This window comes from Pholis gunnellus, assembly GCF_910591455.1.
Source record: "Pholis gunnellus genome assembly, chromosome: 17".
NCBI lineage: Eukaryota > Metazoa > Chordata > Actinopteri > Perciformes > Pholidae > Pholis > Pholis gunnellus.
This window is the reverse complement of record NC_136544.1, coordinates 12,468,098-12,492,405: the sequence shown is the minus strand read 5'-3', so window position 1 is coordinate 12,492,405 and position 24,308 is coordinate 12,468,098. Positions and strand designations below refer to the sequence as shown.

At 45.5% G+C, this 24,308-nt stretch overlaps 2 protein-coding genes across 3 annotated transcripts in view; one reads left to right on the top strand and one right to left on the bottom strand.

Moving 5' to 3' along the window:
* The window catches only part of coro7 (coronin 7), a 94,128-nt gene extending 75,076 nt beyond the window's left edge, over window positions 1-19,052 (bottom strand). For both annotated transcript variants that reach the window (XM_079177518.1, XM_079177519.1), the window contains exons 1-7: window positions 18,931-19,052; window positions 16,964-17,060; window positions 16,765-16,845; window positions 16,505-16,575; window positions 15,539-15,725; window positions 14,501-14,577; window positions 10,748-10,798 (exon numbers count right to left, since the gene is read on the bottom strand). In XM_079177518.1, the coding sequence (XP_079033644.1) occupies window positions 10,748-10,798; window positions 14,501-14,577; window positions 15,539-15,725; window positions 16,505-16,575; window positions 16,765-16,845; window positions 16,964-17,060; window positions 18,931-18,990 (624 nt within the window). In that variant the 5' untranslated portion in view covers window positions 18,991-19,052. The remainder of the gene's footprint in view (window positions 1-10,747; window positions 10,799-14,500; window positions 14,578-15,538; window positions 15,726-16,504; window positions 16,576-16,764; window positions 16,846-16,963; window positions 17,061-18,930) is intronic.
* Window positions 19,053-19,434: 382 nt separating this feature from the next.
* Window positions 19,435-23,837, top strand: dnaja3a (DnaJ heat shock protein family (Hsp40) member A3a). The gene is made up of 11 exons (XM_079177521.1): window positions 19,435-19,696; window positions 20,165-20,301; window positions 20,397-20,480; window positions 20,574-20,780; window positions 20,936-21,088; window positions 21,178-21,325; window positions 21,677-21,741; window positions 21,923-22,051; window positions 22,144-22,259; window positions 22,426-22,523; window positions 23,038-23,837. Exons 1-11 carry the CDS (start codon window positions 19,450-19,452, stop codon window positions 23,058-23,060), a joined length of 1,407 nt encoding a protein of 468 aa, XP_079033647.1. The 5' UTR covers window positions 19,435-19,449; the 3' UTR covers window positions 23,061-23,837.
* Window positions 23,838-24,308: the final 471 nt, after the last annotated feature.

Below are 24,308 nucleotides of genomic sequence, written 5' to 3'. Positions count from 1 at the left end.
GCTGCTGCAGTCTCTCTTCTATCATCATTTCAATTCATACACTTTCCAGATCACCTCAATGCAAAGGGATACAATTATGTTAAAGGCAATTAAAAAAATATGTTTCCTTCAGGTGACAGCGATCTATGAAATGAATGGATGAATCGACATATGCACAGCCAATAAACACATTATGAAACTGTGCAATTTAGTGTTGGAGAAGTAATCTTATCTGGCGTAAAAAAGGGGCAAACTAAACTATTGTTTAATATTATTGGGAGAGTCATGAATCAAACATCGAGATGCCGGAAATGTGTTTTCCAAACTTATATCCGAGTCCTCCTCACTAGGTTCTGGCTGCAGTGAGGCAGACCTGCGTTGTGATTTTCTTGGTGCAGGCTAAGCGTACAAATCAGTTTAACTGCCCTGCTAAGTGAAATGAAACACTGAAGTGGTAGGAAGGCTGTGATTATTGAGCCACGGTGCTAATTGGGCCGTGTGGCCACAGTCAGGAATTCAGCCAGGCCTACAGTGCCAGTTGAGGCTGTGGTCGCCCCACTTTGGGGGGCTGGGGGGGGGACAACCGATTGGACCCAATGACACCACACTGTGGGGGGACTGGCCCCTCCTGCACTGTGCCTACTGGCAGGGGCCTCTATCTGGGAAAACTAGCCGAGGTCATAGAGGCTGGTCTTGGATCAGAGCATCATACAGAGCTGGTCGGTTCCTGGAACTAACAGGATTAACGGGACCACTGAATTTGCCTGAATGTGCGTTTCGGTCCAAAAGGCGCACAAGAGAGCCAGGAGAGATTTTCAAGTGCATGTTTGGTGATCTCTGGAGTTTTTTGATGGTTATGGCGGTTGAGGTTCAAGCGATGAATATTCTAGAGATGCACTTAGTGGTCGTGGTCCTTTAAATCCCAAACAGAGATCCATAGGACAGTAAAGGGCGCTGTGTGACAAGAGGATGATGAGAATGATGCAGCCGAGAATCTGCACGCCAGACCTGCTCCGTAGAGACAAAGAGAGGATTCTCTGCGATGGTTCTGAAGAGCGGGAGCACACAACACACAGCTAATCATACCCACACTGTCGGAGACACCACGAAGCCTCTCGAGCCCCGTGGCCTGGCCCGGGCCCTCCAGTGCCTGTTGTCATTTACGGCTCTTTCATAGCTGCGACGGATACAGCCGGCTGACTTTGCGCCCTCCCTTGAAACCACTTCACAGAAGCTTCACATCTTCAAAGCACCCCCACGCGTTTGCAGAGAAGCATGAATCGTGCACAACGGGATTCGCTCGGGAGGCACATGTGTTCGCGTAATTTGTGTGTAATCACGGAGCCCTTCGCCCTGTGTAAATACTGGAGGCTATTCTTTTTGTTTTACAATCTTCCCTTAATCTACTATTTGTTTGCTGTAGTCAAAGTGCGATATTGGAACTTTCCTGCATCCACTTCAAGGACTTGAGGACTCATTCATATCGAAGCAGAACTCTGCAACGAATGGAGGAAAAACAAGTTTAATGCGATTATAATTACAGCAGCAGGTGTTGGCCTAAAGTGACATGCATGTGCAACGGGATCAAGTGAGTAGCATGCTAACGAATGCCGAGTCTTATATATTTTAAACACTAGGTATGATTGCAGTGTATTCTCTATGTGCAGCAGCAGAGCACGGGGCAGCTGACTGACAGCTTGATTGATCACCTCATCTTCACTGTGCCAACAAAACGGCTCGATCTCCGGCAGAGAAGGCCGCCCGGCGCTGACTTTACCCGAACACTCCCAGCTTCACTCAGGGAGAACTATTTAGCTCTCGCATGAACCCGCAAACTGTAGCACAACCTGTTGTCTTAAGAAGCTCAATTAGTAAAAGATGACACAAGTTGGCTTTCTTGTTGGAAAAGGATGTGGCATTCATGAAGACATGTGTGAGCCAGATTCTAGGGCCCCTATGCTCTCACAGAAACAGTGAACATAGAGGGGAAAACATTCAGCACCGATGCAGGTGTGCAGCTGTGGCTCAGGGGATAGAGCGGGTCATCGACGGCACTGAACAGCTCGAGACACTCCCCTTTAAAAAAAACTGTTTTTACTTCGGTTCATAAAAACACGAGGTTGAGTCACATGCAAGTAAATTAACACTGATCACAACTGAATGAGGAGTCTTATTTGATCAACTCATTGAGATTATGTAATATGGAAAAAATAGTCAAGATGCATCCCATGTTAAATTGTGCTTAAGTGTTTAATATGATAATCGTATCAACAATGTTTTCATGTCACCAATGATTTATGGCGACACTTTGGTGAAATACCACTTTGCTGTTTTTGAGTCTGATCCGTTCTGTTATTTTGGCAATTATCTGTAATTACCCAGTCTTATTTTTACATCCAACATAGTGTAAAGAATTGGATTAAAACTGTTTCTAATAATTACAGAAGACTGCTGAAATAACAGAAACTCCTACAAATACAATTACGTGTAGACCAAATCAAATACCAGGTGACATAAACCCAATAAAGTGATTTACAGTAATAAATGTCGACGATATGCAACTTGGCTGTGTCTTAGCGAAAGCTAAGATATGCGATTTTTCAGTGGGAGCATGGTCCCCAGTTAGCTATCTAACTGAGAAAAGCACAACATGAAATCGTCAGGCTGTCTGTCTAAAAACTCTCACCTCTCGTTATGCAGCAGCCCTGTCTGACCTCTTAGCGAACCACCGGTACGATTCAGCGAACACATGGAGGATGATGGAAAGAGCACCGGCGTTTGGTCGAGCTAAGGTCAGCTAGCCTAGCCTCGGATCGAGCACACGCTGCGCTTTATTTCCCTCGGGGGCTCTCTGAGGTTGGTCTCAGCTGTGTCTGGTTCTCACTCTGTCTACTGTACGTGGATTTATATCCGACAGTCTGACAGGTTCTGCTACGCTGTCCGGTCTGATTCAAAGTAAAGATCTGTCAAGCTGCCCGATGACTGACGGAGGCCTGATGCGCACATTCACACTCGAGCTGTACCCTCACAGGACAAACATATGCCTTCAGCTACTTGCATGCCATCAAACCACACACTTAAACAAAACCACAGTAAAATGATCACTTGCAAAACAACACAGGATAGACACAATTAACAACAAGCCCATTCACACATTTGCTGTTCTGAAAACCCGACTTCTCCCTGCTCTTGTAATACCTCTCGGAGCGGCAGGCTTAAGCCAACTTTAAAGCAAAGACAGAGCAACAATTTGCGTGTTTAAAATAAAATGGATGATGGGAACAGAGCAGAGGGTTGATTAAAGCCACATTGAAGATCCTGAAAAGTGAAGGTCAAACTGAGTCACATGTGAGCTGCGAGATGCTAATGTTGTGATTCATTTCTTATATTAACTCAATCAAGACGTTTCTTTTCTCCAATTCAAAAGGGGTGACAAAAAGCGGAAAAAAAAGTGTCCCATCTGAACTGATCTCCCCAAGTAGTAATGATTATTTCATGATGAACCTTTCTTCTCCCAGCTGTGACTGGCATCTAAAGGAGGCACTGATCACTAAAGGACTCTTCACTCTCAGGACGCAGCAAAAGCAGCTAATCGTCATCAATTTTCTGGCTCCAGGTGTCACCCACATGTGTGCGTAGGGCAGTAATTAGCCGAGTCCTAGAGCAGCCAGCACACTAATGAGGCCCCCGCTCCCCAAACAACACACACATGTGAGCAAAGAGCTCCGTCGCTGCCAGCTGGCACCCAGTCTTACCCCTTTTTCCTCCAAAGAAATTCTTCCAGCGCTACCTCCAGAGCGCACACACACACACACCCACACAAAAAAAACCCTGTTGATTTGCTAAAGCAGCTAAAACCCTTCAAACTTCAAAACTCATCCACGTCTCTTTCAACTGTGCACTTCTTGACCCCTTCAGCTCATTTTCCAGCAACCAGCCCGACCAACATTCATTAACTCATCCCTCTGTTTACACCCACGCACACAAGACGTAATTCAAACATGACATCAAAAACCAAACCCGACGCAGGATTATCTCCTGGTTTACAGTGAAAATAAGCACATACGGGAGTTAAGCCATAAAAACTGAGCATTGACGTATCAGTCGTATTTGAGACGGACTCCATCCACCGCGCTAATGGAATATCCAGATTTTGTGCCACTGTTTTTGCCCAGCTGTCCAGGACAGCTAAAGTCCTGTTCCCTCATTAGGAAAGACTGCTCTCAGCTCTGCCAGAAGCATTCAAAACTGTAATGAACACTGGCAGAGGGGCAGCCAGTATCACAGGGAGCTGAAATATGGTGCGAGAGGAGAAGAAAGACAGAAGGAAAAGGAGGGGGAGGGGGAGATCACAACATCTGGGCTGAGTTAACCACTGGCTATTACCAAGTCCTGAACCCAGGGTCAGATGGAGAAAGATGCAGGCACAATGCACCATGCAGAGGGACTTTTGGGAACAAGGCAAGCCCTATGAGTGAGACAATGAGGGGAGAGAGGGCAGAAAAAGATAGGATAAAAAGAAATGAACTCCTATTGGTATTTTAAGTCATGATTATTGCATTTGCATGCAGCATAACGGAGGCCAAGATGTCAAGCCAAGCTCTGACTAATAAGAGGTGACATAGAACTACATTGATATGAGCAATGAGAAGGTGAAAGGTCAAAGGGATTACAACGGTTAGGTGGGGTTCAACCTGCTAATTGGCAGCTTGACCTTTGCACAATTAAAAGGCATATTTCCCGCCAGGTGTAATCGTGTGTCTATTTTTAACAAGACCTGAGATTTCCACAAGCAGGGGACAGAGTGAGTGCATCGCGGTGTTGCTATGAAGAGATCATTGTCAAAAAATGTGTTCATGTGAATATTATTATTTTTTTTTTTAAATTGTGCGCTTCCTGCCGTCCTCTATTCACCGGGGAGATGAAATGTTTTGAGGAGAATGCCGCTGTGTGTACAGAAGTTTATTTCTGCTGTGTCATGTTTACATTTGGAAAAGAGAAATTGATGTTAAACACATATTATTCAGCCACACTACACGAGCAGAAACAGGGCAGCAGTGAGAGAGACTGGACATTAAATCACAGGTTATCACGGAGGGTCTCGTTCCAGCCAACAAGCATGATGGGATATGTTGGCTGTATATATGAATAGTTTCTTAAACACAGAAGCATTTTTGGCTCGGTTTAAGGTAGAATTATGCAGCTTGTGCAGTTGGAATGTGGAGCTCAGCATTGAGTAAGGCTGTAACATATTCCTGGAATGAGCCCCCCCGGCTCTTATATTTCACATTTCATAATGTTGACTCTATCGCTATGGTGTTAGTACTAAACATTCGCCAAACTCTAAACAAGTTTCATTCTGCGGGAAATATTAAAATCTCATTCTCTGGCAAGCGTTGACATTATGTGAGAAAGAATAACTTGTTGGTACAATAGAATAGTGAACCGTTTTGGTGGACTGAGGGTGGAATTTCCACATCTGTATCAACATTTTTTAAATAACTAAAATATTTTATACGATACTCTTTTCGACACTGAAGGATGAATGAGTCTTTGAGCTTATCCTCCCCAACCGGTGGCTCAAAGCCAACAGACTGCTTATTTAAAGGCCTGCAGCCAAATATTATTCAACTAATCTGTGTATTATTATTTCAAGTAAAGTCAATTACTCTATAAAATGTCTATTAACCAATTAGTCTCCAATTACTGGTTTATAGTAAACAATGAATTAGTTAGCAATCCATACAGATTAGAGCACAACCCATGTTGGAAAACAATGAAAATATAAAAATATTTTCTTAAACATAACCCAATAATTGTATCACAGACTTTTAAAGAAAATTGGGTAGTTTTGATACAGAATATTATTAAATGTTAAATATTAAATACAGCTCCTTTAAAGAAAACGCAACAGTAAACATAAAATTGATAGTTTTAACAAACTTTGCTCAAATTTAATTATTTTTCATAATAATAATATATATATATATATATCTAAGAAAGTAAAATGAAAACATCTTAACTTAAATTAGGCAATTTTTCAGTAAAATATACATAAAATGCAGCCTTAAAACATGGTAAATGAAAAAATTTACCAATCTGTGATAACCAAATATCAGCTAATAAAATCTGCTCCCAATATATCGATGTGGCTTTAGTGCAGATATCACAGCTGACATCTATTGGACAGCAGCACTTGTCAAGTAGAAGAAAACATACTACAAGCCGTTCAGTTCAGTGTATTCCTCCATTTCTTGTACACAGAGATACACAAGTGAACACAGGAGAAGGGGAAATACAATAAAAGCAGTCGATTAAAGAGGCAAACACACTAAAATGAAGTTCTTCCACTTTCTTCACATCATCTCCCTGCGTGCTTCTCCTTCAGGGCCCTCTCTTTTCCAATCATAAGAATTCAAAGACACATGGATAACACAGATGTATAAACAAAGTTCATTTTGCCAGTAATGAGAAATATAGAGAGAGACACACACACACACACACACACACACACACACACACCTACCAGTGAGTGCAGACTGTGTAATTTATGGCAGGATATAAAAGATGGTATGAATGGCTGCTCTCAGCCACCTCTAGCAGTGAAACCGCTGTGCTTTTCCTTGGCCCAGCCCAACGAGCCCAAACCCATTCCAGCCCCTGCTCCTCTCTAATTTCACCCAAAGCAGCAGAAGCTCGAGCTGAAAAAGAGGAATCTGGCCCCCGAGTCCAGCAAACTATTCCCTTTTTCCCGTCTCCCTCCTCTTCCAGAGACCGCAGATCGACGGCTCTACGGCCAGCACCGGCCCGAAACTATGAGGGGTATTTTCAGCCCTGTAATTTGAAGCACACATGGTATACACAGACAGACACACACACACTCGCATATAGAACCCCACACTCGGCAAATACACGGCCGTTGGGGATAGATCAAAAGATGCAATAACACGGGAGAAAAGGGGGAAACACAAATGCCCAATGAGGCACGTGTCCCATAAGGATCAGGTCTTTCTTCTCTCTCTGTGTGCTGGTCGAGGCTCAGTACAGGAAAGCAGGGCGGAGGCCTCTAACTACATGGAGACGGGAAAGAAACTCATCTAAAAACAAGAGGCCTGTGTAGGGAGTTATGGCCAGGAGGGCAGAACCCAGAATAGCAACAAAAAAAACAGCTTACATATAATGTTTATCTTTGGTGCTTGATGATTCTGTGCTTGCTTTGTGTGTGATTTATATCAATATATATATTAATGGACAGACTGGGAAATAAACAAACAAAACTAAAATCTGAAATTCAATCTACTCTTCAGTGGTGGGACAGGATGCCACATGTACGGGGACACACTCTCTTTCTGTGCCAACTATCTAAATACAACCGCCTGCAGGCTCGCGCACATGCATACACATACACACACATACACACACACACACACACACACACACACACACACTTGCACTGATTACAGATGCAGCATACACTGCTCCTCCTGTCCAAGACCTTAATTACCCTGCACCGTCCTATTTCCCATAAATACGGCAAGGGCAAGGCTGTAATTAGGGCCTATATTTACCCCACCTGACTAGGGGAGAAGCCAGTTCAGTGCTGGCCACAGGGATGAGCCAGCCCCACTCGACTGCACTGCCACGGGTGGAACCAGGACAACAGTGGACGCACATGAGCTCCGTCCCGGCTCAAGGGCTGGGACCTGGGGAGGATGGGGTGGGGGGAGGCATGTAGGTAAAGTATGTATGTAGATGTAGATAACTACTACGCTTCACTTTAACGCCCCGCAGCTGCTGTGAGATATCCTTCCCCAGAAATCCTGTAAAAGAGAAGACTTGTGGCTCTTCTTGATGAGGACGGCTGACTGGCTCTCATGTAAAGAGGCCAAACAGAACTCTAAGTGAGGTTACAAATCCAAATAGCTTGGACACTTATCCGCCCCTTTGTGTTTACTTTGTGGCCATGTTGGCTTTTCCCTGCCATCACATCCCATCTACAACAACAAACTGCGCCCTCGAATCAGGAACAAACCAAGGAATCTCCAGCGTAACCGCTGAGACGATGTGAAATGTTGCGTTTCATGGTGTTGAACACTGCTTTGCCGGTCCGTGTAGAAATTAGAGCTTCACACTCTCCTGTGCACCCAAATGACTTGCCTCGTCGTGTTTTAATGCGTTTAGGATTCATCGCCCTAAGCACTCTTTAAACCTAAAGCAAGGGAAGAGCAACCCTCTAATAACTCTTCTCTGGTTTGGAGGTGGTGAAGCATGTGTGGGGTGCAGAGGAGGACAGCGTGCTGACTCAGGCGTTCTCCCTCCTTGGTCTTCCTCTCCGTGGCAGTGAGACCAGAAGGATTAATGAGCGGGTGGGAATGAAGGAGAGAAAGAGAGCAGTGAGACCAGCAGACGTGGCTCAATGGTCTCTCTGTGTCCTGGTGGAACAGCGGTCGACAGCAACCGTTTTTTTACACCGCAGACCATTCATCATTTGACAATGTTGTTATTAGTTGTACCACTTGTCTTGTTGCGGGCTCTGCCTTAAGACTGAGTTCGAAAATGACAGAAGGAGAGGGAGAAAGACCGAGACAAAGGAGATTGTAGAAATAGGAGAGCTGGCTTAAAAACTAAACTAAACCAGAAAAGAAAAATAACTTCATTCTGCCCGTCTGTCATTGTGGTTACATACGAAATAAAAAAATACACATCTCTCAGCAACCCCCAGGTGTACTGCTGAATGATGAAAAGTGGTGATGACGGACTGGTTTCCTCATTACCTACCTCTATTCATTTAATAAAGTCGGTATATTGTTGTTGGGGGAGTGATGAGGAAAAATGCAGCACAGATTCAAAGTTGTACAAAACTGTTTTTTGTGGAATCACGGGACAGTTCATATAAAAAAATACTCTGTTACAGGTAAAAGTCCAGCATCAACCTCTCGTTATGTTATCAAATGTTATATTATTTGAAAAGTCTAAGAAGTAACTATAGACACCAGTAGAATGTAGTTTAGTATAATATTTGCAGTGTAGTGAAGTGGTAGTCTAAATAAAACGAGCGCAGAACCGAAAATACTCAAGTAAAAGTCAAATATCTTAAAATTGTGCTGTGAGCAGAGTACAGGCAGTCCAGGAGTTGAGAAACTTAAAACACATTGCTGGGTTTAAATCTGGACTTTGTCGCATGTGTTTCCTCTCTTTCAGTCTGTTGCTCACCACTGACAGCGATCTAATGAAGTCAGAAATACCGTAGAATTGGCTGGAATGTCCCAGCAGCTCATCCCCACCACCAGTAACCACTGGGCTCCAACTGGAGACGCTAAACTAATGAGACCCTTGGTCTGCAAAAAAGGGGATTTACATCAAACTTCAGTGCAATTTTATTTGTTTTGTCAAGTGACCGAGGACAGCATTCATTCAGGCGATGTGGAGCGCTGCTGAAGAGCTTGATGTCCGCATTGCACGTCGGGTGAGAAAGAGGCGGAGCCTTCGCCATGGAGAAAAGTCAAACAGGTGGCGAAAAAGCGGCGTGTTAAAAACCATTGTTAAAAAAATTCCAACACTGACGCACCTGATGTAAACATCCAGGTTCAAACACTGCAGGGGAGCCCGCCGACTCGGCTCACGTTACTCTGAACAAACACAGACAGCGTATGCATTGTGCTCGCACTCTGTATAGTGTAGACGTACAGTTCTGAGGACGCCACGGAGATGAAGAAAAAACACTGCCGTCTCCCTCCCTGTCAAGAGTCAATGACATCACATACCTCTGAAAACAGTACGTCTTTCATGGAGGTGTCAAAGTTTCAAAAACACATTCCACACAACACATGGTGGGAGCACACACACGCACACACACATACACACACGGGCTTTCCAGGTAATTCTGTGGTCTAAAATGTAATCTGCTGCCGGGATGTAGTGTTTTTGCAGGATTCCTCCGACCTAAAGGCAGACCGAGCATCTCAGTAATTAAAACACCCTGGGAGGTCCACCACTGAAAGCTGTGAGAATATTTGCTCTCCATTGACCGGCCTCTCACAACACTCGTCCGCCCTCCCCTCACATCTTCATCTCCCCTCCACACGCAAACACTCCACTTCCTCATTGCTGCTGCTGCTGCTGCTGCTGGCGGCGGTGGTGGTGGTGTTGGAGTCCTATTGGCTCAGGCCTGGTTGTCGCTGGTGAGAGATTTCCAATGAGGAAAGGACAGAGCGGTGAGAGTGGAGAGGTTCATGGTCAGTTAGTGAGGGATGGGCAACCGTGGGAAGAGGAGAGCAGCGACTGAAGCACATCCATAAATCAATCGAAGAGAGATCACAGAGAGTGGCTAGTGGTGAGCTGGGTTACTGTCAACATGTTTATCACTCGCAGTAAATGGCAGTGGAGGGACGGGGACTATTTTTCCCCACGGTTTTCCTTAAATATAAAGTTTTGTCCGTACTAAATAAATGGTTTCCTAAGCTGGACGCAGAGAATGAAATGAGCACCTACCACCTGCCAAAAACAGGGTAAATATTGTCTTTGGCAGGTAAAAATGGCAAGAAACTTGCCACTAAGGTTGATAGGTTTTCCTTACATTAATAAATGTTATTATTAAAAAGCTATTCCTAAATTGTAAATACACATGGATTGAGGTTGCGCGATATATATCCTTATTTCTACTGTTTGGTACCAATACCTCAGTGGTTACAATTCTAAAGCGTTTTAAATAGATTTCTGATCTGATTTCCCTGTTTTGGCAGTATGAGGGCTTTATTAGGGGACTTACCTGAACAGGTGTCAGCTGGGCTCTGGGGTCAAACACTCGCAGCATCTTGTCCTAGACAGAGGACACAAAACACAAAATTCTTAAAACATACATATACACCATACAGTTGAATCGACACCTCTCCAGTTTCAAAAGCTAAACATTACAACCTTCATGAAGGAAGGCTTTATTGCAGGACTTTTGTATTTATATGCATTAGTTTTAGCAAGGTGTACCTGATAAACTGACTAATTAATTGTAGAATTAAAGAGGTTGTGCAAAGTCAAGATTTAAAATTCTCACAACGAAAGGGGAAAGGAATTAAATGCTCCTCAGTTAGCTGTATTTATTTTTCTAACGAAGCTTAAATGGAAAACTGAAATATGAAAGCCACATATTAAAACCGTCACTAATAGAGAGCCTCCACCTCAGTATAATTAAGTTAAAGAAGAACACGAGCGCTCTGAAGTTTCGCCATTTATCAGCGTGATCCGACTGATTCATCGTTGGCAAATGCAATCCAGTGAACTCTCCAAAGTCTTGACCCCGGTCAGACACAAACGCGCATTTGGCATCAATCACGGCAGCCAATCAGAGCGCCTCCTGCATGAACGAGGAGGAAATGGGGCCTAATGGGATCAGGCTGTGACCAGGACATGCGTGTCTGCAGCCGTGTCACTCAATACCGCCGCGTGATCACAGCAGACATGCCGGGCTGATGGCAAGTAATAAGCATAAAGGACTTAGACTAAACCAAGCACAGACCTAACTCACATATACACGTCAGAGCCAATCAGGAGGCTGACGATGACAGTCAAGCACGTACACACACACACACACACACACACAATCTATACCATCAGTCTGTATCCAAATGATCAGTGTGAGCTTCTGCTGCTCTTCACAGCAATCCAAGACGGGTTTATTTGCTGTTTATTAGCTTGAATAGCAAACAGGGGGATTCTTAATGTGCTCTCTCTCTCTCTCTCTCTCTCTCTCTCTCTCTCTCTCTCTCTCTCTCTCTCTCTCTCTCTCTCTCTCTCTCTCTCTCTCTCTCTCTCTCTCTCTCTCTCTCTCTCTCTCTCTCTCTCTCTCTCTCTCTCTCTCTCTCTCTCTCCCCACCCACGAATGTGATGCCCCAAGGCGACGTCTTGAGGCCTCTGTGACCTGAGGTCTAAGCTCAGGGCTCAAGGACCAGTGCCAGAACAACACACACACACACACACACACACACACACACACACACACACACACACACACACACACACACACACACACACACACACACACACACACACACACACACACACACACACACACACACACACACACACACACACACACACACCTGTTGCACAAAATTCCAAAAATCTGGCTAAAGCTATATCTGACCTGTCAGCATTCTCTGAGCGTACGAGCACAGGACACTCACAAGTTCTGGTAAACTTGACCAATCATTTTGGTAGAACTAGGACTTCAACTAACAAGTATTTTCAATATCAATTAATCTGCTGTTTATTTCCTCCAATCAATGAATTGTTTCGTCAATACAAAGTCAGAAAATAGTGAAAAATGACCGTTAAAACTGCCCAAGTGGACTCAAATGTCTTATTGTAGAAGCAACATTTAAAAACCCAACTCAAATATATTTAGTTTACGGTCATGTATTACAAAGAAAAGCATCAAACACTCACATTTTTGGCAAAAACAAACTCCATAGCCATCATTTCAGTTCCCTGACCTTGCAAAAATCCTTACTACCCTTAATAACCAAAAACACACATATCTACTGTACATATCGTATGTATATATACAAACATACATTTGCCATATTAACATCACTCACTGGCATATCAACCCAAGTGTTGTTGTGCAAACAACATCATGAGGGGGGAAACTATCTGGCTGTGCAAACACACAGATGAGAGGCAACACACACACACACACACACACACACACACACAGAGATGAGAGGCTACACACACACACACCACCTCAACTCATAAATGCACAGATGGAGGGCCAGCTCAGCGGTGTGTGCATTTGTCTGTGTGTCTGGTGCTGAGACAGCAGCTGTTTAATCAAAGTGACGAAGCCTCATTCTCAAGCTGCTGTTAATGAGTTTTCTTCTGCACACAACTTTCACATGTATGCACACACACACACACACACACACACACACACACACACACAGACACAGACACAGACACAGACGCTGGGAATCTTCACCCAGGGGTGCTCTCTTTCTCTCTCTCGTCACTCGTCAAACACGCCGCGATGCCAGCCCGTCCCGTCCCGGTCTCCCACAGTTACCGGTGCCGGAGCCCGTTGTGATTGGCAGTTTGAGACTGCAGGAGTTCAGCTATAACGTGACATTTTTAATTCAAGGTGGACCGTGGACCATTAATCCAGCGACGCCTCGCTTCTAAACAGCACACCGTCCCGTCCTGTCCGTCATTCGGATAAACACTCGTTCTGCCTGGAATGAATGGCGCCTTTCTCCCTCTGAGTATGTCATAAATATACATCTCTCTGGGTCCAAACGAGGCCTGTCATGATTCCTGCTCTTTAGGGTGGTAGCCTCTCCCCCCCCCCCCCAGCCCTGCACCCTAATGTTTACCCTATGGGAGGGACGAGGGATTGGACACACATGTTGGCGGGTTATATTTGCTTTATTAAGTTGGATTGGAGAGATTGAAAGGGGCCTTTTTTGGGGTTAAAAAACACCAGAGCCCAACAGGGCAAGAACCCCAGAGGCCCCTGACTCTGATCTTGGCTCACATTTCCATCCCCCTCCCCCCCTTTTCAGGTGCCTGGTTCCTTTTTCAAGGCTGATGGTCGGGGTGGTAGCTCTGGCGTGGATGGTTATCCTGTCAAGGTTAATGTCGTGATTTGGACGGGGCCGGTGACGGGCGGAGTAATTTGTTACCTGTCAGCGCGACGACAAACAACAGGGGCCGGACTGACAATCATACCCGTTAATTACACACATGTGGTGGATTTCTCTGTCAAAGTGTATCCGTCTCAAGCACGAGTAAGCTCATAGTGCAAGTACAGTGAGAACTTCACTGCGGTGCGCAATCAGTGACTACAAACAGCAGTTAATGAATTATGTTAACATCCGCTGATGGAAACGCCTCTAGCCCTTCCTATAAATCAAATATATTCATGAAGCAATATAAGCTAAACTCATAAATTCCTTTTTCTCTGACCCGCTACTCATAAACCCGTACCACCTCCTACACAGAGTATTAACTAGCTAATGGAAAGCCCATCACGCTGTGTGATTATTTCCTGATGACACAGATGAGAATGGGGGCATATGAATGCATAGAAACACCTGACATGTGTCTTCATAGATGTACCATGTTAACAAGTTAATACAGTTTACAGCCTGATTACGAAAATCTCCTCAGGCTCTTTTTTTATTAACTGCTGCCAAGATTTGTCTTTCTTTTTCATCATTATTACCGCATTAAAACAAACTGGCTATTATCTTTTACGTCACAGGGCTTTCAACGTTTATTATTTTTCCCTCTAAAGAATTGCTCCCCGATTCCTAATCAAATGTGTGATGCGATCCCCGCCCTTTTTTACGGTGATTACCCCTGTTGACATTTTGATGAAATGAACCCCCATATAAACAGATAACGGTGAGGCACGCTATGCCGAAAGTGAGCCACTGGCAGCATCTAGTGGTCACAAACCGCAACTACAGCAGTCAAACCGGTCCATAGAAATACATATATGTGCTGCAGGGCAGGTTGTTATTACCTTGCAGGAGGAAGCCAGCAGGGAGCCGTCCCGTTTCCAGCTCAGACTCTGCAGCTGGTCACCGTGCTGCTCCAGAACTGCAGACACAGACATCATCGTTTAGGGAGGTGAGAGAGGGACAGTGTTCATAGTAGGAGAATGTAAAAAAACACACTGACGAGACAAAAGGACACGACAGAAAACATCTGAGCGATCACTGCGGGAGAAATGCAGGGGAGAGACGAAGCAATAAATAAAAGCACGGACAATTCAGAAAACACACAATGGATGATTTAAGAATGGACCACGAGGATGACACGTACTAGGCTGCGGTGCCACAGCACAGCTGGTGTGAATTGTTCAGTTTCAGTATGACGCCAAACGGGTGCAAAGAGATGAGAGGTGCTCTTGTTAAGACAGTTACACAAAAAAGTGATTTGAAATGAACAAAAAAAAAAGTTAAAAAATAATTCACTCATTCAAAAGTAGAGTTGCATCATTCAGACCTCACTCCTCAAACACATGTGGATGAGGAGCGAGGGTGATGAAAGACAGCTTGTGGGGTGGGGTGGGGTGGGGTGGTGTGGGGGGGGGGGGGGGGGGGTGTACAGCTCATGAAAATTCGGATCAGCAGTGAGCAGCAGCCAGGCCAGCTGTCATGGGGGGGGGGGGGTTGTGAGTGCATCCTGAGGCCAGTCCGGGGAGACTGGGACCAGAACAACCAAAACATTACCTCTGCTGCTCCAGCACTTAGACAGAGCCACAGGGCTGTAAAACGTAGGAAGCGTCAGTCAGACTGTCCCCAAACTAAGAAAGGGGAACCCACTCCACTCCCAAATATATAAAACTCATGTTGCACAGAGACACAAAACAGAAATTAAAGACTAACTGACAAGAGACTGAAATGTCAAACGCAACAGACATAATACGACAAAGACTTTGACGAAATTAATTTTGGTTGTTGTCGTTTTAATACAAACAACAAATAAACAAACAAACATGCGTGTGTGTGTGTGTGTGTGTGTGTGTGTGTGTGCGCTGCTTGCCAGCTGCAGATACCTGCTAGTGGTGCATCCTGGCGGCTGGTGTCCCATATCAGGGGGGACTTGGTAGCACCCACAGCCAGCAGGCCGGAGGAGGTGGGGTGGAACAGCACCAGCTCCAGCCGGCCCTGACCGGGACGCAAGGTCAGCTCGGGACTGCTGGGCTGCTGCTGCTCTGGATCACACAAACGCCACAGCTTCACCTGAACACACAGAGAGAGACAGAGAGAGACATATCAAAACAGTGGGTTAGCAGCGTCACTTAGACTTTAAAATTGAACTAAACCGCAGGAACTTTTCTCCAAGAAGCCACACAAGACGAGATGGACGGAGCAGAGTTGGAAGAATTCCAACAGCAGGCATCTAAAAACGTCAAGATGCAGCAACGCAGCCATGAGATGAGGGGATGCAAGTCTGTAGCAGTTTGAGCTAAAGGGTAACACAGCACTGCATACATTTGGGTTTTGGGTTCAACTTTGGATTTCTTGTTGATGCTGGCATACGAGTGCAGCTGAAACGGAAAATAATTTGAAGTCAGTAAAAACACTCGTATTTCGCAAGTAGGCGCATTCTCTCAGAAACAATATACCGTGTTGGCAACGGATCAGAGGAATGAGGAAAAGTGGTCTGCAGATGCTGGGTACTGCAGACCACTCCGGTGTGTGTTGGAGGTCTGTGTGTGTGGCAATTAGTTGTGTGTGTGTGCGTGTTTTCACGGCTCCCTTTTGGTAAACCGAGCTGCTGAGTCTGAAGATGCAGACCCGCTCTCAGCAGATTCCAGTAAGCTGGGGCACCTGTGGCTGAGGATAACGTGCTGAGGGGATGGAGTCTTCAAAAGAGGGTTATATAAAACACCAAAAACCTGAGCCAGTTCATATCCCATTCAAAAAGCCCCGGGGCCAGGAAAAACAAAGCCTCAGAGGATGGAACGTGGACTTGTGTGTATGTACACAACAACAAGATCCATACGAGGAAATCTCACCGTTTCATCTCCGGAGCACGTTGCCAGGAGGCTTTCATCAAAAGGAGAAAAGTCCAAATCGGTCACCAGATCTGCCAGAGAGGAAAATATAAAAACATAGATCAGGGTCACAGCTGTCACACTTAAAAAGCATTTTCTCATATGATTAGTTTTCCTTAAAAGGGAACAGAGCGTCCTTGAGGGTGGCAGTTGTGCGTAGGAAAGGGGACAAGGGGAGGAAAGGAAAGGAGAGGACTGTGACGTGAAAACTGAAACACTACCAGAGTGGCAGGAAAACTGCATGACCGTCCATTGGCCGTCTGAACCAGGTTTGACGGAGGACAGGCCGAGCATTCCTCCACCTGCAGACACAGAAAACGTCGTTTGATCATACTTTTAAAACCTGCTTTCTCAGTCTTTATAGTGCGGATAAAAAAACAAAACTAAAAAGCCCTTTTTGTTTGACTCTTAAAGCCTTACCAGCCTGCTCGGTGTTGAAGGCCACCAGCTTGGAGCTCGCTTTGATGTGGCTCCCCTGGCAGGAGAAGGAACCAGCTCGGACATTGTTGATCCATCCCTGGATGTAAAAAAGACACGGAGAGCACGAGTGAGAGGGAGCATAACGGGTGAAACAAGGGTGTGATAACGCGCGTAGATGACTGGGGTCAGACAGGATAACAGAGAGGGGAAAAATGAAATGCCATTCTAGCCCAGGAATCCAGAAGAGTGTTTACATGTCCACACAAGAGCTCAGCCGACGAGCTGCACTGAAGAATCCAACAGAAAAGCATCTGTTTCCTAATATTAGGGAGCACACATGACCAAGTCGCTGTCTCAATCAGAATTTAAAAAAAAAAAAGAAACAGGAAGGATCTAGCTGAGAACACACACATAAGTGGCTCTGAATGAGCAAAGTGTTGAGGAAGTGCGCCGCCCAGCAGAGAACTCTTAAAAACCCTCTTTCAACATTAACAGACGAGAGCAGCAAAGAGGGCCCGAGCGTCCGCGTCACACGCTCCAACAACCACCAACTGTTACAGGCCAACCATGACACACATGTTGACCAAAATGATGCACATGTTTGGATTACATATTCTACAAATGTGCATGTCAAAAGACCAGGAGGCAACAAATGCGTCACTGGTGCTGTGTTAAAAGTATGATCCCAATAAATAACTTCTTCTGGTTTAACCACATGTGAGCTAGTGTTTATTATCATCATTCTCCTCACCATTAGTGATGGCGCTGACTACCTGCACAGCTGTGTATAATTTCCTAAATCTCTCCAGAACTTCAAACAGGTATGACTCTCCATTAAGACAAAACTTGTTCAGCATTCCAGAGATAGAATTGCTGCATCTGGAGCATCATTTCCTGCATGATGGCACTTTTTCATTTTACAAAAGGCTTCCCTTAATTTATCCATTTGGATCAACATGGACCAGATCTGGTGTGTGTTTTTCCTCTGGATTAAAGAGACAGACCCAGGATTAGAAAGCCTCGACTGATTAAATTAGACTACACCTGTAAACTCTCTCAACCATGTGGAAAACTCAAGCTGTTGTGGAGAGTCCGAGGAGAAAATGTCCCACTCGTCTTTGCTTTCTTGTCTCTTTCCTGCCTCTACTCTCATTATTCTGTCTTCTACAGCGTTTGACGTGACAGCTCCCCGTCACATGACCTCAGCACCGGAACTGCCGCGATCACACGTATTCATTGGTCTGTCGGGCTAGTTTTAACATTCAAGGCAGCAAAAGCACCACCTGCTGTCTCCGAGCCTGTGCAGAGATTGGGAGAAATACTCCACTGTCTCTGTAAATACCGACCATTTCACTACCCTGAATACAAACAAAAAGGTAGAGGATTGCAAAATCCACCTCAGCAGGGAGAGCTGCAGGCGGTGCAACCTGAAACAAATCTGTTCCAGAGGACGAGAAAAATGGCAGATTTGTCTATGCTAGACGCTCCAGTCCCGTCCAGACATGTCGCCTCTTGCAGCCTACAGGGCATCTATCACTGAGAGACAGTGATATAGCACTTATCGCATTTTCCATTCAAATTGTTTATTTCTCCCTTTGGTTTGTCAAATCTCTGCAGTCAAAAAATATGTGCAACATCGCATGCTTGTTGACAAAGCAATGAGAAACTCTGTCAGCTACGGTTATAATATAACAGCATGATGATGATGGGCGTCACTGCATCATCTTCCGATGAGGCTAACAGCTCTGTGCAACCACATGGCTCGTGGTTTTCTCTACAGTTCGTCTGAATACCGGTGCGTTAGTTCAGATAGTTGTCTCGATGCTAAGCAGCCTTCCAGATGCAGGAAGTTCAACATCCCTTTGCAGGCGTTCCCCCAAAACACAACTTCAGCAGCACGGCTAACAACCAAAGCTAACGTTAGCTAGGACAACTCGCTCTTCTCAGACGTTTCGTGAGCTACTCACGTCTTTCTTGGCAATTTTCGGAGTGGTGTTTTTGAATTTGGAGGTCTTAAAGCGATTCATGCTGCTCTCTCAAAATTGACTTTCGTGCCTTCCGGGTGTCTCTGTCGAGCTGGTTGGTACTCGGCAGAGGACTCTCTGTTACAGCTTGACAGTTCAGTTTTGGCCGCGCGGTGTCCGCTCGCTTTGCTCCACGGATCTGTCCGCTTGGGCGGTGTTTTTCTTTCCAACCCGCTATAGAAAACCCCTGCTCTGTCACGTGCTGCCTTGGGTCTTAAAACATGCGCATCCTTTTCTTTTACTTCACATTTCTGATGCTCTTTGACACTACGAAACTGATAATGTTTGTATACGTGTACTCAGTCCTATTTGTTTACTATTAGAGCCCATTTGAGTAGAGTTTGTAAAAAGAAACAGGAATATTTAAGATCAACTTTTGCAAACTCGTTTTTCTTGACAGAGCATCATCTTGAGTCTGAATATCTTTGCGCTCTCGGGTGACACGCCCACTCCGTGCCGGGCATGCGCAGTGAGTCAGGAGCAGCGGCGACGAGTGAAGGAACCATGGCGTCCTCGGCTGCCCGGTGCTCCTCACGCTGGATTACAGTCTTCGTGTCCTCTGGACAACGCAAGGCCGCCGGTGCTGTCGTCTGCGGAGGCCATGGAGGGGTCCGCAGTATATCTACACTGGGAGCGGAAAAACTGTGGCGGGGAGGGAACCTGGCGTGTGGAGGAGCAGGGAAAGCGTTGACATTGAGAGGGCTGTCAGGTGAGTGGTACTGGCCTATGCTAGGCTAGGCTAGGCTAGATGTCTGGTTTACTCATGTGACGCAGGATAAAACAACCAACTTAACCTAATTATTTTTTATAAACAGCGACCATTTAAGATGAGATGAGCTTGTATCACAAAAAAAGCATTTGTTTCGCAAGGTTGAGAGTGTCTATGATATGTTATGCAACTTCGGTTTGCAGTCATCAAGTTGAATTTGCAAAGAGGTGATGTCAGATTTTAACAGTGTTTCATCTTATTTTAACCGGAAGTGCAAGAGAATCATCCTCAGTTTTACACACGTTTGTATTTTCAAGAAATATTGCAGATCTGCTGGCCTGTCATCTGATTTGTCTGCAGTACCTTCAGAAACAGTGAATAACAATGCAGACGACAATATATATAGCTGCCATACTGTTCTAAGTGGTGTTAACTTCCCCTTTTTCCCCCTGTTTTGACACATTTCAGGCATCAAATCGCCACATGCTGCCTCCACGCCATCCTTTCACACAAGTGCCGTTGCTCGTAGCAAGCAGGACTTCTACCAGATCCTCGGCGTTCCTCGCACAGCCACCCAGAAAGAGGTCAAGAAGGCCTACTACCAGGTCTGCTCCAGCCGGACGTATATTCAGAGCTTGCATTATTGGTTCTCAGTTAACCAGTCCTCACAGCGGTTGACGGTGTGTTTGTTGTCCCTCAGATGGCCAAAAAGTATCACCCTGACACCAACAAAGACGACCCACAAGCCAAGGAAAAATTTGCTAAGCTGGCCGAAGCTTACGAGGTTTAGTCTCAAGCATATTCATCTCTTCCAGTTTAAACAATCTCATTAGAATTACAAATGCACCTCTGAAACATTGCTCCGTGTTCCTCTCAGGTGCTGAGTGATGAAGGAAAGAGGAAGCAGTACGACGCGTACGGCACAACGGGCTTTGACGCCGGTCAGGCGGGCGGAGGGCAGCACTACTGGTCCGGACACGCCAGCAACGTGGACCCCGAGGAGCTCTTCCGCAAGATCTTTGGGGAGTTCTCTGGAGGCCGTGGCTTTGGAGACTTCAATGCCATATTTGAGCAGCCACAGGAGGTCAGTGGGTTAGTGTGAATTGGAAAGTACAGTCAAGGAAGGCCTTTTCACGTTGCTTTTTAGAACCCCTCTGGTTCTCATTTAGTAGTTTTTTTTGTTGGTGCATATTCAGAGTGATTCATTTCTAACACCCTCTTTTTTTCCCCCCAACCCAGTACATCATGGAGCTGACCTTCACTCAGGCAGCAAAGGGAGTCAACAAAGAGTTTTCCGTGAACACAGAGGCCGCCTGCCAGCGCTGCGACGGTAAAGGCAATGAGCCGGGCACCAAAATCCAGCACTGCAGCACCTGCAACGGCTCCGGCATGGTAAGAGCTCCGACACGCTGCCTCTTTGTTTTTCAAAGTGTTTGCGCGTTGTGTTGTGTCACGTCACGCATGTTTTGTCCATACTACAGGAGACGGTGAACACGGGCCCGTTTGTGATGCGCTCCTCGTGTCGTCGCTGCGGTGGCAAAGGCACCGTCATCGCCACTCCCTGTCACTCCTGTCGTGGGGCGGGACAGACCAAGCAGAAGAAGACTGTGATGGTTCCCGTGCCCGCAGGTCAGTCTCACTCGACCGTCTGCTCGACTGTTTACGCACTGGAAATACATACAGTGGGTTTCTATTAATGAGCGTGAGAAGTCACCCGGCAGCATTATTAGCCAAAGTCAGAAGCAACAACTGTTTGCTCTGCTGCAGGTTTTCCTGAAACTGCAAATATTCTCCCACACGTTAGAAGAAGAATACATAATTTGAGGCTTGACTGTAGTTTAATCTGTGGGTTTAACTTCTTCACAAATCATAATGGCTATAAAGAAAGTAAAATAATGGGGTTTCCCACTGAACATATTTTTAAACTTCTTTAATGTCAGTCGTGTGTCCCGCCTAACGGTGGCTTGTTTTTGCTTCAAGGCGTGGAGGATGGTCAGACAGTCAGAATGCCAGTTGGTAAGAAGGAGGTCTTCATCACGTTTAGGGTGAGTATCTTCATCAACAGCCCAGAGTTAAACGAGCTCTCTACGATGTGCATGTTCACGTCAGAGCCGCTGTAATGGCGTCGTCTTTGTGTGACCTACTGCGAGTGTGTTGACCAGTAAGAATCATTGAGCTGTCTGCGCTCTTTGACTTGGTTGTGATGTGTTCTGGGTTGGGGTCCAGGTCCAAAAGAGTCCCGTGTTCCGGAGGGACGGTGCAGACATCCACTCCGACCTGTTTGTCTCGGTGGCACAAGCGATCCTGGGCGGCACGGCCAGAACACAGGGCCTTTATGAAACCGTTAACTTATCAGTAAGTAGACATTCTCAGGCTTCTCCTCTCATGGGGAAACATTTCAGACACATGCGGTGTAATAAATGGCTGGATCTTTTCCTTGTCTTCAGATTGCTGCAGGCATCCAGACAGACCAGAGGATTCGTCTGTCAGGGAAGGGAATCGCCCGAATCACCGGCTATGGCTACGGAGACCATTATGTCCATGTCAAAATAAAAGTACCCAAGTAAGACTCGTCAGACAAACGCACATCTGGTTCAACTGCTGCATTTATGCCAGATGGCGACGCTGGCCTTGTGATTGAATACAATGACTTGCTGTAGTCTTGGAGAAATGGGATCAAAACTATTGTTGCAATCACAAAAACCATAACACACCGACTTCCTGTGTAGGACGCTGACAGACCGACAGAGAGCTCTGCTAACGAGCTATGCGGAGGACGAGACGGAAGTAGAGGGGACGGTCAACGGTGTCACTACCACCACCACAGGTGAGAGGACGATTACCTGCCTGTCCCTGTGCTGCTGCTGCTGCTTTGCTTGGTCCATCTCCGATCTTCTACGATGGGGGGGTTAAGGAAAGAAGGTTTGATTTAGTCGTGAGCCTGGCTGACGCAGTGTTAATCTCTGTCCAGGTGGGGGCAGCAGTGGTTAGCGGTCTGAGGCAGGGCAAAGCAGGCCTTCTTCTCCAAATTAAAGAAACTGTTTAGCTCTTCCTGACAGCCACAAACCAGGTAGGACTAGTATTGTGATGCATTACGCAACCCTCCTTTTTTTTGATTACTTTTCATTATTTGGTTTGTGGCTGTCGCATTAAAACACTGATGCATGCACCCCTGCATTCAGCTGGATGTCTCCCCAGTCTGTGATGTCCTAGATGTCTGCTATATACGTCGTCATTTGTCAGACTTGGCCTGCCTTGCCAGCTCAATTTTAAAAAGTTCAACTTCCCAAGAGTCCATTTTAAATCCTCTTTTTTTTTTTTTTTTTCCTCTCCTCTTAAAGGTAAACGGTCCACGTGGAACTGAGAAACGTCCTCGGTAGATCAGAGGGCAGCAGGGAGGACGGGGTAAGGCCAGCACAGCCACATCATAAAGGGACTAAAGGGACGGGCGGTTGAGGAGCATCGTGTGTTGGAAGAGGCCTACATAGCTTGTGGACGGACCTACCTACCTACCCAGCCCTGCGGTGAATGAGCCGGAGGACCACCCACTCTGTTCCTTCTTGCCAAAGTGAATCCACACACGAGAGGATGTTCCTGTGCACCATTCACCTCTCCTGTCAGATGTCCGTTGTGGTCATTTGGGTCACGCAGCATTCGGGCGCTGTTGGTTTTCTGTTAATTCCCTTTAAAAAGAAACGTGATGGCGGAATTCATGTGCACAGAAATTAATTATTGTATTGAAAAAGACTTATGTGGGATTAAATGAACTTCCTGTTGTTCATCCTTTTGTTCTGTATGCTTTGGGTGTGTTTTCATGAATGCTTGGAAGTTGAATTTACCCCAAAAGGTCTCAGCGCCGTCTGTCCTCGCAGGTTGAACATCACCAGACTCCATGTTTACCATTGAGTTCAGGTGTTGCACACTGCAGAGCTGTGTCTGCAGTTTAATTTTGGCTCGGTTTCCTGAACTGTGATGACCGAACTCTGTCCCTCTTCCAACCCTTTGCATCACGAGAGGATTCTGCACCTTCATTACATTTGTACATTGTTGTGCATCACACAGTTGCTTCAATGTGTCTCATAGAAGAGATGTGCTGTACTGCTATAATAAAGCTAATGGTCTGAGAAAACCACTAAAGAAATGGCACTCTGAGTGCTTTGTCTCCATCTAGACTTGAATATATGAACATATTTTGTTCATCTTCATTTAGATACAAATATAATGCAATCAAAACACTACTTAACTGCCTCAACAGAAAACACCACAAAGGTGGGATTATTTTTTTTTGCAGAGCTATTGTATTAGATTAGATTTAAATGTTGCTGTGTATTAAATAAACTAGCCTGCATTTTTACTTTTGAATAAATCTATTAGCAATTTCTTTCAAAGTGATGTTCTGTGGACATTCTTTCTCTAACAACTTCTCAGGACTGTGAGGCTGCGCCACAGGGCACAACTTACACAAAGGGGCTCTATGTTAGCATGCTAACTAGCTCACAGTGACGATGCTAACGCTTGACCTTTAGGTTTAATTGTTCACCATCTTGTTTAGCATTTTAGCAAGATAAAATGCAGCTGAGGCTGATGGGAATGTCATTCTTTCTCCATTACA